The sequence below is a fragment of the Mobula hypostoma genome, chromosome 6 (assembly GCF_963921235.1).
Source record: "Mobula hypostoma chromosome 6, sMobHyp1.1, whole genome shotgun sequence".
In the NCBI taxonomy this organism is placed as follows: Eukaryota; Metazoa; Chordata; class Chondrichthyes; order Myliobatiformes; family Myliobatidae; genus Mobula; species Mobula hypostoma.
The window spans coordinates 170,839,455-170,858,444 of NC_086102.1; the positions used below are offsets into that span (position 1 = coordinate 170,839,455).

The 18,990-nt window shown below is 40.0% G+C and overlaps 1 protein-coding gene across 5 annotated transcripts in view; it reads left to right on the plus strand.

The window, feature by feature from the left end:
- LOC134348611 (myosin light chain kinase, smooth muscle-like) overlaps window positions 1–18,990 on the plus strand; it is a 365,048-nt gene that overhangs the window by 242,474 nt on the left and 103,584 nt on the right. For 3 of the 5 annotated variants that reach the window (XM_063052250.1, XM_063052248.1, XM_063052249.1), the window contains exons 13-18: window positions 2,971–3,168; window positions 10,323–10,569; window positions 14,573–14,653; window positions 15,000–15,799; window positions 16,223–16,339; window positions 16,866–16,952. In XM_063052250.1, coding sequence (XP_062908320.1) covers window positions 2,971–3,168; window positions 10,323–10,569; window positions 14,573–14,653; window positions 15,000–15,799; window positions 16,223–16,339; window positions 16,866–16,952 — 1,530 coding nt within the window. The remainder of the gene's footprint in view (window positions 1–2,970; window positions 3,169–10,322; window positions 10,570–14,572; window positions 14,654–14,999; window positions 15,800–16,222; window positions 16,340–16,865; window positions 16,953–18,990) is intronic. The other 2 variants (XM_063052252.1, XM_063052253.1) reach the window with 2 other exon arrangements.

An 18,990-nucleotide genomic window follows, 5' to 3' on the forward strand; every position in this document is an offset into this window, starting at 1 on the left:
GCTCTGCGACGACACTGGTGCCAAACTGTATGGGTCCTAATGCCCTTCCCTTGGACAACATCGGTGTCGTGGAGAGGGGAGACTTGCAGCATGGACAACTGCCGGTCTTCCACACAACCTTGCCCAGGCCTGCGCCCTGGAGAGTGAAGACTTTCCAGGCACAGATCCATGGTCTCGCAAGACTAACGGATGCCTTTATTATTTATTGTCTTCTTTTGCCTTTTGTGTTTCAGTTTTTCTCTGTTTATGTATAGTTCTCTCAAAAATTCTATTGTATTTCTTTTTTCCTGTAAATGTCTGCATGAAAACATATCTCAAGTTCATATAAGGTAACGTGTACGTACTTTGATAATAAATGTACTTTGAACTTTGATTACCTGCTATTGCTGTAGAAAGTCATGCAGGAACAGACTTTAGGCAAATGAAACACGTCCATCACCAGCTCCAGCCGGATGCCTCAAAACACCAGTCAAATCTGGACAGTTGAGGAAGGTGGGTATGATTGGTGAGGGGATAATGAATGCAGTGTGCAGTTAGGTTCCTTTGTGAGAAAGTGCTGGTGATTTGAGGGACCTCTGAATAAATGGAGCTGCTACCGGAAGACCATGTCACTCCTAACTGTGATCCTCATTACTGAGTATGACCCACTTTCTCTAAGATTGCACTGGTATTCTTACTAAGGGCTATTGAAAGGGACATCTTGGGCTTTTCTTCCTGCTCTATCTCAGATCTAATTTGCATTGAGATTTCTTATGGGAGCACAAAATAGCCCAAGTCTCAGAAGGTCATCCAGGATGCTAGTGTGGTGCTAGGACAACTGTGCCCCTGCATTCAAGCAAATCTGCTGTAGGTAAATCAACCAAAGTTAGAAAGGGAGAAGTTAGCTACAAATCACAAGAATAAACATGGAGGGACAAGTGAAGTAACTTGATTTTGTAATATGATTGTAATTACATGGTGGGAGGCATTATATTCTAATTCATGCATAGTCTTAGGTTATCTTTGTAAGTAATTAAAGATGATATGTCCTGGTGCCTAAGAAAAAGGAGCTCTTTACCCTCAGTAAGGGAGTGAGATAGGGGTTGTGAGGAGTTCACACTGGACAAGAATATGTACAGAGCTAGGATTGTGTTTTGTTGTAGATATCACTTTGTAAATATTGTCAATTTTTCACTATTTTCACTAATTTTTGTAAGTTTGTTTTTTGACACACCTAAGAGAAGAACAATAAATTATGAAATTGTGGATACAGGTGCAGACAGTTGAACATTCATGTCCCAGTGGGACCCTTTACTTCATTTCTGCTCTCTGACTTGCTTTTGGTTTTGTGCCTTTAAAGTTAAAAATGAAAGGCATGGGTTGCCCATTATTGTTCGAAATTCTGTGAGTAAGGCAGAGATGAGCAACGTGCCCCTGACAATATCATTCAGATTTGAACGCTATCCGGAAGCGAGTCATAACAATAAGTTCAGCCAAGTCCACTTTTGTGATGGGTAGGATTTCAGCAGGGAATCAATATAGTCACATTAAAATGTATGTTTTAGTAAGACTGTAAGACATTGGAGCAGACTCCACTGTATTGAATATGACTGCATTGCCCCCAGTGCAGTCTCAATGCTTAAATATTGAATGCAAGTGGCTCCAGTTTCTAAGCTAATAACCATTACTTGCTTTTGTGGATTTGTGAACAGCAGACACTCTGCTTTTACTGACATTCCTTTGGTCCGAAGACTCCAGTACCAAAAGAAAATGGATTTGTCACCTTTGCAGCATCAAAAATGATGCCTTCTGAAAGTCAGCACCAGGAAATGAACTAACTACTGGTTCTCTGATGAAGCAAACTGCACGATAACAGAGCTCATGCCCCAGTAAACGGGTTAGGATCTTGCCTATTAGCGCAAGTATACATTTCTCATGATGTATCCTTGCGTTGAAAGTTTGTTTCCCATATCCATTTCTGTCAGGTAGCATAAATAGAAGAACAAAAAATCTTATCAAGCTTTCTACTTTGTGATGAGCCTCCAAAGGAAAAATTCCGGGATGTTAACTGTTGCTAAAAATGTAAACTATATGGAAATAGTCAAAAATAGAGACCGCTTAATAACTGAACAGAAATTCCCAGTCTTCCAAAAATCTGCAATAAAAAGCCAAGTGTAAACTTATTTTGACTACTGTATAAAGCAGCCCAAATCCACTTCACAAATAATGGTCCAAGTCTCACATTCAGAAAATTTGTTGTGGAACCTCATTTGAATAAGTTTTCCTTTAAATGTGGAATTTAACAAGATAGAAAGTCTTGCCTTTGCTCTGTGGAATTTGACACTGCTCATCTTGCATTATACATTCACACGTTGATTTTCTGAACGTGACCACAGTAAAATGAAGCTCTGCACAACAAAAGGAAAAGTGAGACGATGGTGTAATAGATAGAAACATCTATAAGAAGCTTCAAGACCTCAAAAGAAATGGCAAACAAAAAAACTATGCAATGAAAAATAATATCACAAATAATACTGTAAATGTGAAATGGTGATATCTGGTTGTGTGATAAACTGTCAATAAAAAAGCTAATCTAATAAAATCATCAAGTTCTCACTGGAGATCAAGGCAATTGTTGACCAATAATAGAAATGGATTTAAAAATAGTGTGGAATTTCTGACAAATCTTTTAACACTGCCTCAAGAATTTAGGAAGAATTGAATGTTGAAGTACTATATTCAACTCCATGCACCAAATCTGTCTTTATCAAGGTCATTAATGTTATCATTGGCTGTAAGGCTATTGACTGTGGAACAAAAGTTAAATTTAGTTAGTATTTTAATAGAGTTGATACAGTGTAGGAATGAGATTACTATCTTTCAGAAAATAGTTTCCATCGAGTTGAAAAACTCTAATTTGCAAAATATTTCTTTGCTATGCTTTTTTTAGTCTACTTCTGTTAATTCCAATAAATGTGTCGATTTTATCAGCCAATCCACCCCCTGAAGTTATCTGGCTTCATAATGGGAAAGAAATCCAGGAATCAGAAGACTTTCAGTTTGAGAAGAATGGAAATGAATATAATCTTTTTATTCATGAAGTTTTTCCTGAAGATACTGGAAAATACACGTGTGAGGTCTGGAATGATATTGGGGAAGTCCAGACTCAGGCAATGCTAACTGTACAAGGTACTGTTCCCTCAGATCTGTATTCCAACAGTTAGAGAATCTTCTCCTTCTACGTACTTCTGTACTTTTGCACTAACCTTTACACTTTAAAAGGATGGTGGTCTTTGACAACATCATTAAAAGCAGAGGATGCATAACAATTCAGATGTGTTATGCCAGAAGATGAAGGTTTTATGTTATATCAGAAAACTAAAGTTTCAAAATGCTTTTAATTTTATATCATAAATAGCTGGATTTGAAAATAATGCAACCTCTTTCACACTTCAGTAATCTGTAATATTATGTTTATCCAACGACCAGAGATGAAGTAACTTTAGACAGTGCAGAATTTAAGCCACAGTGAAGATTTTGGCACAATACCATCTCTATCAGTTTAATGCTGAAATTCGATGTAGGATTTTGGGGATATAGTGGCTCAATGTTTGTTACTGGATTGATAACCCACATACCTGCAAACATGATCATTAAAGATGTGCTCACATCCCGCTATGGGCAGCTAGAAATTTTAATTTGAAAAAAGTCTGTGCTAATATTTAAAAATCTTGTTATCATTAATGGTGACTATAAATTATAGAAATATAATTGGTCTCTTGTACCACATTCCCGGTAATGTAATTCAGAGGAGGAACTTCACGGTACTTTCGCAGTTTCAAGTATATGAGTTGTATTTATTTTGTAAGTGAGAGGCACAGACTGCTTTAGGAATTATGATCACTGCCTGTGGAAAGTGGTTCCTGACAGCTGTAGCTAGCCTAGGCTGAGCCTAGCTCTCAGGATCTGTCTGAAATGCTAAAAGAGCATCAATAATCTCATCAAGGTGATCACAGTTGACTATGTTGCAAGAGCTAATGCATCGATGACTGCACTAGTGCTGCCACAGACAATGTTGTTGGGAGTAGGCGATGTAAGATGTATTGTGTCACGAGTTAATTTGTTTCTCTACAGCACTGATATGATGCTAGCATTTACCATTCTGGGACTCAAAATCCCACTTTCTTTTTCCCTGATACATCAAAACATGCTCTTTAAAGGGATCACCAGCTATATGCAAGTTATTTGTGGATTGATTTCTTTTGCCTCAGTTCTCATCTGTTTACTCCCTAGAGTTCTTTGAAGTTGCTAAAAATCTGTAGCAAGTATTGTGCCAGGCACTTCAGGAATTTGTGCTGACTTCAAAGCTTTTGGTCAAATCAATTACTCCCGGACGAGCATGCAACAGGAGGCAGCCCCACTGGAGCACAATATGACTGGGAGAATGAGCAGAGCAGATAAAACGGGCTGAGTTAAGAGATGGGGAGAGCAAATCCATCTGGGAGGCATGTAGCACAGGGCAAAATGCTCAGAAGGGAAGGGAAAGTGACAAAAGAGGCAAAACTGATTGGGCCATAGAATCAGAATCGGGTTTAATATCAGCAGCATATGTCAAGAAATTTGTTGTCTTTGTGCAACAGTACAATGCAATACATACTAAAAACTGTGAATAACAGTTAACTATAAATTATTAAATAGTTAAATTAAATAAGTAGCGCCCAAAACAAAGTGATGTGTTAGTGTGCATGGATTCAATGTCCATTCAGAAATCGTGGCTGAGGGGAAGGTTCTATAGATTTGCTCAGTATGCCCACAGGAAAAGGAATCTCTGGGTTGTATGTGGTGACATGCATGTACTCTGATAATAAATTTTACTGTGAAGAAACTGTCCCTGAATCACTGAGTGTGTGCCTTCAGGCTCCTCTACCTCCTGGAACAGAACAGGGATCTGTTCTGGGACCCCTACTCTTCGTGATTTTTATAAATGACCTGGATAAGGAAGTGGAGGGATGGGTTAGTAAATTTGCTGATGACACAAAGGTTGGGGGTGTTGTGGATAGTGTGGAGGGCTGTCAGAGGTTACAGCGGGACATTGATGGGATGCAAAACTGGGCTAAGAAGTGGCAGATGGAGTTCAATGCAGATAAGTGTGAGGTGGTTCATTTTGGTAGGTCAAATGTGATGGCAGAATATAGTATTAGTGGTAGGACTCTTGGCAGTGTGGAGGATCAGAGAGATCTTGGGGTCTGAGTCCATAGGACACTCAAAGATGCTACGCAGATTGACTGCATGGTTAAGAAGGCAGATGGTGCATTGGCCTTCGTCAACCATGAGATTGAGTTTAAGATGAGTCAGCATACAGAGAGGAGGTGCAGCAGCTAACGGACTGGTGCAGAGCCAACAACCTGTCTTTGAATGTGAACAAAACAAAAGAGATGGTTGTTGACTTCAGGAGGACACGGAGTGACCACTCCACTGAACATCGACGACTCCTCCGTAGAGATCGATAAGAACACCAAATTTCTTGGTGTTCACCTGGCGGAGAATCTCACCTGGTCCCTCAACACCAGCTCCATAGCAAAGAAGGCCCAGCAGCATCTCTACTTTCTGCGAAGGCTGAGAAAAGTCCACCTCCCAACCCCCATCCTGACCACATTCTACAGAGGTTGTATTGAGAGCATCCTGAGCAGCTGCATCACTGCCTGGTTCAGAAATTGCATCAGCTTGGATCGCAAGACCCTGCAGCGGATAGTGAGGTCAGCTGAGAAGATCATCAGAGTCTTTCTTCCCGCCATTAGAGACATTTACACCACATGCTGCATCCGTAAAGCAAACAGCATTATGAAGGACCCCACGCACCCCTCATACAAACTCTTCTCCCTCCTGCCATCTGGCAAAAGGCACCGAAGCATTTGGGCTCTCACGACCAGACTATGTAACAGTTTCTTCCCCCAAGTCATCAGACTCCTCAATACCCAGAGCCTGGACTGACACCAACCTACTGCCCTCTATTGTGCATATTGTCTCGTTTATTATTTATTGTAATGCCTGCACTGTTTTGTGCACTTTATGCAGTCCTGTGTAGGTCTGTAGTCTAGTGTAGTTTTTGTGTTGTTTTATGTCGTTCAGTGTAGTTTTTGTATTGTTCATGTAGCACCATGGTCCTGAAAAACATTGTCTCGTTTTTACTGTGTACTGTACCAGCAGTTATGATTGAAATGACAATAAAAGGTGACTTGACTTGACTTGCCTTGAAGAGCCACGAGGTAATGTTGCAGCTATATAGGACCCTGCTCAGACCCCACTTAGAGTACTGCGCTCAATTCTGGTTGCCTCACTACAGGAAGAATGTGGAAACCATAGAAAGGGAGCAGAGGAGATTTACAAGGATGTTGCCTGGATTGGGGAGCATGCCTTATGAGAATAGGTTGAGTGAACTCAGCCTTTTCTCCTTGGAGCGACGGAGGATAAGAGGTGACCTGATCGAGGTGTACAAGATAATGAGAGACATTGATCGTGTGGATAGTCAGAGGCTTTTTTCCAGGGCTGAAGTGGCTAACACAAGAGGGCATAGTTTTAAGGTGCTTGGAAGCAAGTACAGAGGAAATGTCAGGGGTAAGTTTTTTATGCAGAGCGTGGTGAGTGTGTGGAATGGGCTGCCGGCAGCGGTGGTGGAGGCGGAAACGATAAGGTCTTTTAAGAGACTCCTGGATGGATACGTGGATCTTAGAAAAATAGAGGGCTATGGATAAGCCTAGGTAGTTCTAAGGTAAGGACATGTTCGGCACAGCTTTGTGGGCTGAAGGGCCTGTATTGTGCTGTAGGTTTTCTATGTTTCTATGTTTTTCTTTCCTGACTGTAACAGTGAGAAGAGGGTACGTCCTGGGTGATGGGGATCCTTAATAATGAATGCTGCCTTTTTGAGGCATTGCTCCTTGAAGGTGCCTTGAAAAGGGCCTGTATCCATGCTGTATTAGTGTATGACTGTGCTGAAGGTATTTCGGACCTGTGCTCAGGGAACGTTTCTCTGCCCCTTAGTGAGGGAATCGGTGTTTAAAAGATATTTATATTCTCAAAAATATACTTTACTCATGGAGGAACTTAATTTATACATTTTCTTTGGTCCAGATATATCCATGTTAGGCTGATATATCCATTCCTCCATCCGACCTCACCAATATAGCCTTTTTATTCATTTCTCATCAGCCTGTTAAGCTTCTTATTAAATGCAGCTTTGCTTTTTTCTCTAAGCTTTCATTGTGATTCCATGCTTTATCTTCTTGCCATTGTTTGGGTGAGAAAGTTTTTGCTGAAGGTGGCACTGGATTTATTAGTAACACTCTCCCATTTTAACCTGTTCTGCCTTCACCAGCAAGCACAGACATTTTCTTCACGTAAAAAAAAACAGGAACTGCTGGAAATAAGTAGGTCAGGCAGGATTTGTAGAACAGAAAACTCAATGAACTTTTCATGTTGAGGATCTTTCATTGAAAGTTTGTTGCACAGAAACATTAAATCTGCTTTTCTCTCCACAGATGCTGCCTGACCTGTTTTTTTTTTCAGTTTGTAAGTCAGATATCCAGCATTTGCAGTTTTGTATACAAGTTTTCAATGTTTACTTCATGTCTGAGCCCAGAAAATATCTTCAGTCCTGTACCATGTCCCATCTGGGACTTTGCTTTCCAGAGGCTTGACCGTTTTAACCTCTCAGCACTGGAATCTGCTGATACTTTCTATGTCCTCACCATAGCTTTTTTTTACCTTTCTATAATATGGACATCTAAATTCAAACCAAAGTTTAAATTCAAAATATTTAATTATTCCCTGTCAAACACACCTTGGAGCAGGGTTTGGTTTCCCTTAGTCAACCTTTTCATCTTGTGCCACAACAGTTAATGATATACGCCAGGGGTCCCCAACCTTTTTTGCATTGCGGACCGGTTTCATATTGACAATATTCCTGCGGACCGGCTGACCCGGGGGGGGGGGGGCGGTGGGGGGGTAGGGTTGCCAACGGACAAGAGTAGCAGTCAAATACGTTGTTTACCCCGAGAAAGACTACAATGACCATGAAGCCTTGCACAGGCACCAGTGCGCATGCGTGTACGTACCGATCTTCAAATCGTTTCTGGTGATTCTGTTTGGGGGGGGGGGGGTTAATCACGACCGGAATATAGGTGATACGTGGCTAATACACTCAATTTTGTTTCTAAAAGGGTTTATCTGATGAATTTAATATTAAACACACACCACATATTTTCCTCGCATGAATATAGTGATAAGTCAATTATCGGGGAGGACAGGGGAGCTTGAAGTAAGTGTTGAACGAACTTTCAGCAGAAGTGGTAGAAGCAGGTTCGATATTATCATTTAAATAAAAATTGGATAGGTATATGGACAGGAAAGGAATGGAGGGTTGTGGGCTGAGTGTAGGTCAGTGGGACTAGGTGAGAGTAGCGTTCGGCACGGACTAGAAGGGCCGAGATGGCCTGTTTCCGTGCTGTAATTGTTATATGGTTATACAGGTCACTTTCAAGTCAATAGCATCATAACATTTTAAGTAATGTTTGGATATTAAACACACAGCCCATATTTTCCCCGTATGAACATATAAAATCATTGCAACACACCAATATCGCTGAATCAGTGAGAGCCCTGGGCTTCTTTCCCTGCAACAAGACGGTGCCATCGAGGGGTGATGGGAGACAGCGATACTCGAAGGGGGTTCCTTATGTCCAGTCTATTCCGCAATTTAGTTTTCGTTGTATTCATTGCAGAGATACGTTGGAAATGGAAGCAATGTTTTCAGTGCTTCCGTGGCTATCTCAGGATATTTAACCTTGACTTTGATCCAGAATGCCAGCAGAGATGTTATGTCAAACACACTTTTCAGCCCGCTGTCATTTGCAAGCTCGAGGAGTTGATCTTCTTCCCGCGCTGACATGGATGACGTGCGGGTCACGACCTCGCATGCGTAATGGCTCAACAGTGGGCGTGGCAGGGAATGAGGAAAGGTGCAGCTGACTTATATCGCCAAATCATATCGTTTCCTCGCGGCCCGGTAGCACATGCTTTGTGGCCCGGCACCGGTCCATGGCCCGGTGGTTGAGGACCACTATACGCTTCAAAACCAAGAGTTTTACATTTACTAACAACTTCTTCCCCTCTATCAGATTTCTGAATGAACCATGAGCCTATAAACACTACTTCATAATTCTGCTCTCTTCTTTACAGTATATAGTACTGTGCAAAAGGTCTTGGGAATATAAGACTTTCGCTCAGTACTGTATTTGTCTCTGTGGAGTGGAGAGAGAGTTTGTAAATCTGGCAGGAGCAAAGGATGTTGGGAATGGCGAGATGGGGCACCACAGGGAGGGGTGAGGGATAGGTGGCAGTGAAGGAGTTCCAGAGGCGGGGGTGGTGTAGATACAGACACGCGCAGCCCTGAGACACCAGGCAGTGTCATTTGATTCCAAACAATTGGTTTGTTGATCATTGCAGAATGTCCCTTTGGTGCTTCTGCTCTTTCCCCTCTCCTTTCCCCTTTGCCCAACCATGAGTCCCCTTTCCCTGCCCTTTCCCACTCTCAGTCCATGATAGGGACCCACCTCAGAATCAAGTTTATCATCATTCACATAGCTCATGTAATTTTTTTTACAGCAGCAGTACAGTGTAATATATAAAATTACTGCAGTGCTGTGCAAAAGTCTTGGGAATCTAAATCTTGTGCCTAAGATGTTTGCACAGTTCTGTATGTGTATATTAAATATATATGTGTATTTTTAAATATAAATATATATATTTCTTATTGTAATTGATAGTGTATTTTATGCATTGGACTGTATTTCTGTCACAAAACATATGACTAATACAAGGGACATAATTTTAAGATGATTGGAGGAGAGTATGGGTGGGGGTTGTCAAAGGCAGGATGTCCCAGCACCTTCCACTCCCTGTGTATAAAAAAAAATCAACCTCTTGCATCTCCCCAAAACTTTCCTTCACTCCTTATAAACTGATACTTTCCTTTTAGATTAACTACATTTTTAAATTATGGGGTTGCTGCAAATTTATAAATTCTGCTGCCAATCCACATGTGCATGTTGTTCATGTAAACTTGTGGCCCCAGTGCAAATCCCTGAAGAAAACGATTTTTCTATCCCATTGTTTTGTTTGCTTAGAGATCAAACTGAGATATCAAGGACTTGAGGACAATTCTACAAGTTTGGCTCGTCTACTATATAGTATGGTACTCATGTACAGAAATCTTCTGTATCTATGGCATTATAAAATGATCATTTCCTCATAGACAAAAACCATAAACATCTCCTCTCATTCCGCAGAGCCTCAAAATGGGACACAGCCTTGGTTTATCAGCAAGCCGAAAGCTGTAACTTCATCTTTAGGTGAACGTGTCCTCGTTTCTTGTGCCATCGCTGGAGATCCATTCCCCACTGTGCAGTGGATGAAGGATGGGAAGGAGGTTGTAACTGATGAAGAATGCAGAATCCTTCAGAATGACGATGTGTTTACACTATTCATCAAGAGCGTCCAATTTCACCATGCAGGTCGATACGAAATACGGCTCAAGTATGTTTTCAATGCATTCTTTATAAGTCTTTAGCAATTAAAGCTGTGCAAATCTTTATTGTGTTTTCATTGTTCATGGAACAAACAGCGGAATTCTTCTCCTATATCTTATGGTCTTACTGGGGAGAAGGCAGGAGACTGGGGCTGAACAGGAAAATGGATCAGCCATGATAAAATGGCTGAGCAAACTCGATGGGCCGAATGGCCTAATTCTTCTCCTATATCTTAAGATTTATGGAATAATCACAACTGGGCATAAATGAAGCACTTATTTTCTTCTAAGTAGTGCAAAGTGTCCATCTGTTTAACTTAATTTACTGCAAGTATGAAAGATGTTACTGAACTTTTGAGGGTGCTTCCACACTGAATGCATTGTTCTTCCTCAATATTTTGTGGCTAAGCTTCAATAGATGGTAAAGGAATCAGCGGACACAGATTAAGGCAAGAAAGAAGTAAAAGGGCAAGCAAGATCAATCTTTGAGTGGCAGGGCAGGCAGGAAGGGCTGAATAGCCTACTCTTGCTTCTATTTCTTACATTTTTATATTCCAGTTGTAACTATAATGTTCAACTACGAGAACTGCAATTAGTCTAGAAAGTTTGTGCTCAGGTTGGTTTGACAGGTGTACCAACTGAATTTAAATTTCATTTAGATGGTCACACGTAGTTCTTCTTCAACGCATATCAGTAGGGCAAGTTGTGAGGAAATTGCACAGGAAATGCCTTTCCTTAAAAGTCCCAGTGGAACTAAGAAGGTATAAGAGACAGCCTGTAATTTAAACAGGCTTCTCAAAAGACCCAAAACTTCCACTAGGATCAAGTATCTTCTCCAGTCTGATCATTGCAATAGGAACCAATAAGTTTACAGCTGATTTGATTTTCCAGGGGACTCTACAAAGGGCAGAATAACTAGAGGTAGGAAAGCAATCTTTAATGTGACAGGGCCAAATTACTTGGCCGCTATAGCAATACAAATAATCGTAGTCCTGGAATTTACAATAAGATTTCTGTGCTTGAACTTGGTGTTACTATATTAACCCGAGTGAAATGGAGGGCAGGTGTATATGCAGGAAGTGAAATTTAACCTCTTCTATGGATAAAGACAATGTGCATGTTCTTAACATAATTATTGAATACTGGTGCCCATCCTGTGCAGTGTCTCCTTAGTGATTTCCAATGAATATATAGTGTTGCTTCTGTTACATCTGTTTTTGCTCCAGATTTCAGCATCTGCAATTTTATTTGTTTTCCAATATGTAAAGTTCCTTTTATATCTATACACGCATGCATAAATTGTTGTTGTTCCTCTTTGCACATCGTGGTGCATTGGGCGGCAACCTTGGCCTTTGTCTGTTTTTACAAGGCCAAGTTGCTAGCTTGACGCCTAACCCAGCACGAATGGAAAAGCGTGCAAGGAGCCAGCCAGGTTCGAACCAGGGACCACTCACCTCGAAGTCCAGTGCGGATGCCACTACACCACCGGTCGGCTGATGCATAAATTAACATTTATTTACTTAAAGACATTCAGCATGGAGTAGGCCCTATGAGCCCTTCAAGCCATGGCCGAATCATGGGAAAATTTACAATGACCAATTAACTTACCAACCAGTAAGTCTTTGGAAACCAGAACTAGAATGGAAGAATCACAGGGAGAATGTAGCAACTTTTTACAGACAGCGACGGGAACTGAACCCGGGCCGCTGGTACTGTAAACTGTTGTGCTAACTACTGTGCTACCGCACACGCCTAAATTCAATTCACAATTGGAGAAGTATTGATTACTCCCCAGTTCTACTGAGTAGTTATTTACACCATGGTAGTCTCATGTTTAAAACTGCTGCTCTCAATAAGGTTCCCTGTGTTAATGCTTCTCACCTTGTGGCCCCATGTTCACATCTAAGCAAAACGCAGATAGCCAATGTCAGATGCCTACGCAGTTAAGCTCAAGACAGTATGACTCATATTTCCTGAGTTGGGATGTGAATGTCCAGCATTTCCTGTGCAATCTTCCCATTGTCAATTTGCATGCGAACCTTTATATGAGGTTACCATTCTGGAGATGTGCAACAGTAGAGTTGGTGCCTTTGGAAAGAGTCAAAAAAGTGTAGCAAAAAAAAGATCAGAATAATAATTCATTTTGAAAGCATGTAAACAAATCACAAGAATGCATCTGATAAATTTGCTTTAAAGACAGCTATAGTGTTGCAAAGTATGGAAATAGCTTTGACATTATAGAGAAGGAAGTGAAAATCCAAAGGTCACCTTGCATTGCCCCTGAGAAAAGGGAGTCGGTTTGCTGTGGCTGGGGGAGGCACCTTGCATTGGTTTTTTAACACCTACACTTGCTTTATTAGGGAAATGGGCACCCTCTCCTAATTTCATTTGGGTGAATAACAGAGCACATGAACTGTACCAGGTCTTGAGGGCCTAACCAAGGATTTTTAATGGGACAAAAATCAGCCAGTAAGCTTTACCAAGGGGACATGTTACCATAAAGTGCAAGTGATTGTTGCCACAAGCCGCCTCCTCCACCAACAGGGCTTCCCACATGTATGCATTACTGCTGAATTTTGGTAGATCGCCTTGAAGTATAGTGAGTTTATCGTTCCAATTTTAGAACTGCACAGCTATAAAGCTAGTTGACTTGTCAAAAAATAAACAAATGGCAGAGTTTACATTTTCAACCATATAGTTCCCTCACTATTACTCATTGCAGTCATACTTCATACTGAAATCAAGAAATCCTTAAAGATTGGCGGTTGCGAAACAGATCTTCATGAATCAATCAGCTCTTCCTCAATCAACTCTTCCTCATAGTTCTGATGCAGTGTCACACAGTGCTACTGGACAATACTGAAATATCCCCAAACCTTGTGCAAAATCTTAACCATTGTCCAAGCATAGGCAAGGTTAGCAACGATTGAATATGAGGCCTTCAAAGGTTCAAAGGCTCATTTCATTATCAAAGTATGTACATAGAATACAACTCTGAGATTCACCTTCTCTAGATAGCCATAAAATACAAAAAAGCCATGGAAGATATTGAGGCCTTCCTCCCGCATGAAAAAGAAGAAACGAAATTCGCAATCCCCAAACCCGCAATCGCTCCCTCACATAAAAACTAACAGATCGCACACCCAGACACAGTAGCTAAAAATCAAGCCCCTATCCCCCCAAGTTCTTCCCACACAAAAAGACTGCAACATTAACATCAAACACCCAACCCCTCCCACAACCAAAAATGTAACATATCACCCGCCTGCAATTCGACAACAAGAAAGAAAAGACTGAGAAACTGAAGGAAACCAATAGAAATTATAGTCCTCACCAATAACCACATATGTCTTGGAATTGCAGAAACATTCTCCATCAGCATCAAGGAGAGCGACAGCTCGAACTCAGTCCTTCCCTGACTGTGTTGTCAGCCATCTCAGAGAGCTGCAGTTGTGAAGTAATTATGTAAATTAAAGGTTGAGACAAATGAGAGTGAAGGGTTACGGAGGTCAGACATAAAAGTGGAGATGAAGCTAACAACCATAGCAACGATACTGAATAGTAGAGCAGGCGGGGGAAACCAAGTGCTTCTGTTTCTTGTGATCTTTTAATCTTACTGAGCAGTTCAGAAAGACAGAGGTTGTTACTTTTTACTTGTCACCTTGTTACTTTTAATTGTTAATCCATAAAACACTTGGTCTCAGAGTTTATTTCTTTTGCTAGGGAAGAGAACAGCCTGAGAGTATCCCCTTGCACAAATCTGATTCAGCTAATTGCAGAAGGATTATTTTCCTTTGATAAGCAGTCAAATATTTATGCACTAGCTGCTCTGCATGGATGTTGTTTACAGTGATTGAGAGATAGCAAGTATTTATAATCTCTTCATTTAAACAGAAAGATTCAGAGTTGAAAAAAGCTTTTGTTACATCCTGTTCATTCTTGTTGTATGTTTTCCGTGCATTATTGAACCTAACTTCTTTTCTCATTTTATTTCTTTTATATCAACATCAGGAACCAGGTTGGCAAGTGCAGCTGTCATGTGTCCCTGGTGGTCAAAGAATTCTCCCTTTCCCGAGAAGTCGCGAAGGAAGAGTAAGTATGATTCCCACATTGCTTGGGACAGTTCTATTTTTGCACTGCCTATACTGAAATCAGTCAGTCCAGTTTGGAAAAGATTCAAAACTAATCCCCAAAAGTGTCCAAAGAAATTGTTTACATCACACAGCTGTGCCATAGTGTATAGACCAAGCAGTCTGTCTCACTTTTTTTTTATGCCCTTACATGGTCATTGAAGTCATCAGTGATGTAGTATAGCAATAGATTGTATTCGTGTAATAAGCCTTTCCCTTTTATAAACATTCTTGTGTCAAGCCTGGAGCTGTTCTCCAGCTTCCAAACTAACCTCCTTTTAATTCTTTCCTTTCATTGCTGGTGGCAGTAAGGCGCAACTGAATGTCAGCATCTCTGAAAAGGAGGAGGGTTCCAGTGATGGCATAGAGGATTTTGATAGACGGGGTAGTGTCAAGAAGAGTATTGCAGAAACTAAAGCAAACACTAGCAACGATCAAACATTCCGTGGAGTACTTAGGAGAAAAGTCGAAACCAAAGAGCAGTCTGCAGAGCAACTCAAAGAGCAGGAGGCTGAGCAGAAAGACTTCCGCTGTGTTCTGGGGAAGAAAGTTATCACCAAGAGCTTTTCCGAAGAGGAACTGAAGGAACGGTCAGCAGAGCAGATGAACTTCCGAGACTCTCTGTCCAGACATGTTAAAGCAACTAATTCTTTTGAAGAAGAAAAGAAAATTTCAAGCCCCCAACAGATAGATTTCCGGGCAGTCTTGGGTAAAAAGAACATTTCCAAAACTTCACCGCAAGAAGTGATCACACCAAAGCAAGCACAGCCTGACTTCAGGAGTGCTCTGGACTCAAAGAAGAAAACTTCCACTGAAAAAGTAACAAGTAACAATTCTGACAGCAATCAGCCTGTAAAAGTGGCTTTAAACGATGGTGGTGATTGTAAAGATGGATGTTCATTTGTTGATGGTGGGCTAATTGAGGAGAAATCTGAGAGCACAGACAGTGCACCTGTCTTCAAGGAAACATTAAAGGATACTCAGATAACAGATGGTGAACGTTTATTGTTGCAATGCCGGGTAGTGGCCAACCCACCCCCTGTGGTCACCTGGACTATAAATGGAAAAGCTATCAAGTCATCCAAGTTCATTAATGTGTCTCAAGAAGGTAACTAACTTACAAAATTAGAGAGAGTTTTAAGATAATTCCTAACAGATATACCTAAAATCAGCACATCGTGCTTACAATTAAAATTAACTTTTTTCGTAGAATTTATTAATTAAATTACATTGACTAACTTACTAACAGAACTTTTACCTTCATTCAATCTTTTAAAGGGCTGGGCAAGATATTTGTGGGTTACTTTTTTCTTTGACATTACACACCAGTAATATAATCTGAAAAGAATACTTAAAGCAAATTTTATGACCTTATTGTAATAGTCTTTTGCAGAGCTTAGACGGTTTTTTCCATATAAATCTGGAGTTAATTAATATGACCTCAGAAACCGTGTAAAGGTTGAAGTATATTTGAATCATAGTTTAAAATCCATGTGGCCAGTGAACTCTCATCAGCTTTTATTTGTGTCAGGGTCACTTTGTACACTTACAATTGAGGAGATTCTGCCTGAAGATGAAGGCCAGTACAGATGCATTGCTGAGAACTCTGCAGGGAAAGTGGAGTGTACTTGCTCGGTTACTGTGGTTGGTAAGAGCATTCGGCAGCCTGAGAACTCACAATGAAAAACATTCCCCTCATGCAATGTTGTTTGTCTTTTCTTCCTGTCATTAAACTGGAACAATTAAAAACAAAATTCCTTCCACTAGTCTGTATCAGAAGCAAAATGCCTATGCAAGAAAAAAAATGCTCCCTTAAGATCAACATTCGACATTACTGGACCGAATAGAAGTGACTTTTAGCAATTATATGCAAGATGGCTAAAATATCATAGCATATTAATGAAACGTGTGAAAATTGATCTAGAGTTCTTATAGTAATTTCTTGACGTAAAATTGTCATGATATACTCAAAAAATTAGGCAACTTCCTAAATCTCAGTGTTTCCAAACAACCAATTAAAATAAAATTGGATTCATTATGCAGCATTGTTTTTGACTTAAGAAAAGTTATCTTCAAAACAATATGTTTTCTACTACTTAAATAAAGCAGAGCAAAGCAGAACAGAATGTTATTTGTCATTCAGTCCAGATTATTTTATAATTGTTGTATTTCAGATGTAGCTGAACCAAATACTCCTAAACCCACTGAGAAAAAGTCAAAGACAAAATCCATTCCTAGTCCCACTTCAGAAACAGATTGTGGTAAGTAAAGATAATTTATCCAACCTGTTTCCAAATAAGGAATGGATTGGGCTTTCAGCTATTTTCCCATTAATTGTAGACTACTCGCTAAAGAAGATGTCATCTGTGATGGTGATATATTATGTTGGTTTAACCTTTGGCGCAGGATATGAGAATTTCTAAATTGTAGCACAAAGTATGCTATGAATGCTAAATATCAAAAGCTAATGTAGAGCAGTTTGAAGTTAACTGTCCAGACTCCATATTTTCTTCTTAATCTTATGAATTAAAATGTACTTTTTTTGAAAAAGATACAAATGTGGATGAGAATTTTTTAATGTAAAATGTTTATTTCTTTTAAAGACTTTTCAAGTAGGGATATTATTCTTTTATAGAGTTCATAAATAATCTTGAGCGGAGGTCTTTAAAAAGAAAGGGGATACCAGCATAATTTGTTTCTCTGTGGCATTGGAAGTAACATTACTTTTCTACATTATATTAATAACTCCAGGTTCAAACTTATATAACCTATGTTGAGCTGTTCTAAATTATGATGAATTTTAACTGAGCAAGTTCATGACATTCATGGACTAAATAATGAAATGTTTACATTAAGTACTTTGTTTATTTCAAAATAAATGAATAATAGAATTATGGAGCATAGAAGGAGGTCTATTGGCCCATTTCCCCTGTACTGTTCTTTAGTGAAGCTAGCAAATTGATCTTACAGCTTGGCTCTTACTCCTTAAAATGGTTTTCTGTTAAACTATTTATCAAATTTCCGGACTCTCTTCAGGCAGTACCCTCCAGATCACAGCTTGCATGGTGGAAGCTGTTCTTTCCTCATTCAAGTTTTTGTTTTCCTAGTCACCTTAAATTGTGATCCATTGATTACTGATCCATTTGTCTCAGAAAATTTCCCATATTTAATCCATTGAACTCATTCATCAGTTTGAACACCTCCATCAAAATTCCACTCAACATTTCCATGTCCCAAAGGGAACAACCACAGCTTCTTCAGTTTGTCCAGAACACAAAAGTTCCAAATCCACAGTACCATTCTGGTGAATAACTTCTGCACTTTTCCTGAAGCTTTACCAGCCTCCTTAAAGTGTGATGAATAAATAATCCAGGTGAGATTAATGAATATTTTACGCAATTTAGTAAAACATCCTCATTTATGTTTTCTTTTGCTCTTTTCAAACCTCAGACTAACAAATGCTTTTATCAGGTTACTCAACATATTACCTTTCCTTCAAAAGTTTGTTCGTTCATATCTTTGAGTCTTTCCCTTCTTGTACCCCATTAAAATTACTGGTATATTGGTTTATTATTGTCAAATGTACTGAAGTACAGTGACAATTTCATTTTGCATGCCACCCATGCGGAACGTTTCAACACATCAGTGTATTGAGGAAGTACAAGAGAAATGCAGACTTAGTGTTACAGTTACAGATACAGAGTGCAGAGCAGGCAGGTAATAAAGTGCAAAGTCACGACAAGTTAGATTGTGAAGTCAAGAGTTCATCTTACTGTACAAGCTCTATTGGCTTTACACTTATGACTGAGTAGCCAAGTACAGCTCCAATGCCATATTTAAGTTTGCTGACGGTAACACTGTCGTTGGCTGAATCAAAGGTGGCGATGAATCAGCGTACAGGAGAGGGATTGAAGAACTGGCTGAGTGATTCCATTAGAACAACCTCTTATTCACTGTCAGCAAGACTGAGCAGCTGATTATTGACCTCAGGAGGAGAAGACTGAAGGTCCATGAGCCAGTCCTCATCAGGGGATCAGAGGTGGAGAGAGTCAGCGACTTTAAGTTCCTCGGTGTTATCATTTCAGAGGATCTGTCCTTGGTTCAGCACATAAGTGCAATTATGAAGAAACCACGTCAGTACCATGTTAGAAGTTTGCAAAGATCTGGCGTGATATCTGAAACTTTGACAAACTTCTATAGATATGAGGTGGAGAGTATATTGACTGGCTGCTTCACAGCCCAAATGGAAACCCCAAAGCCCTTGAACAGAAAATCCTACAAAAAGTAATGGATACCGCC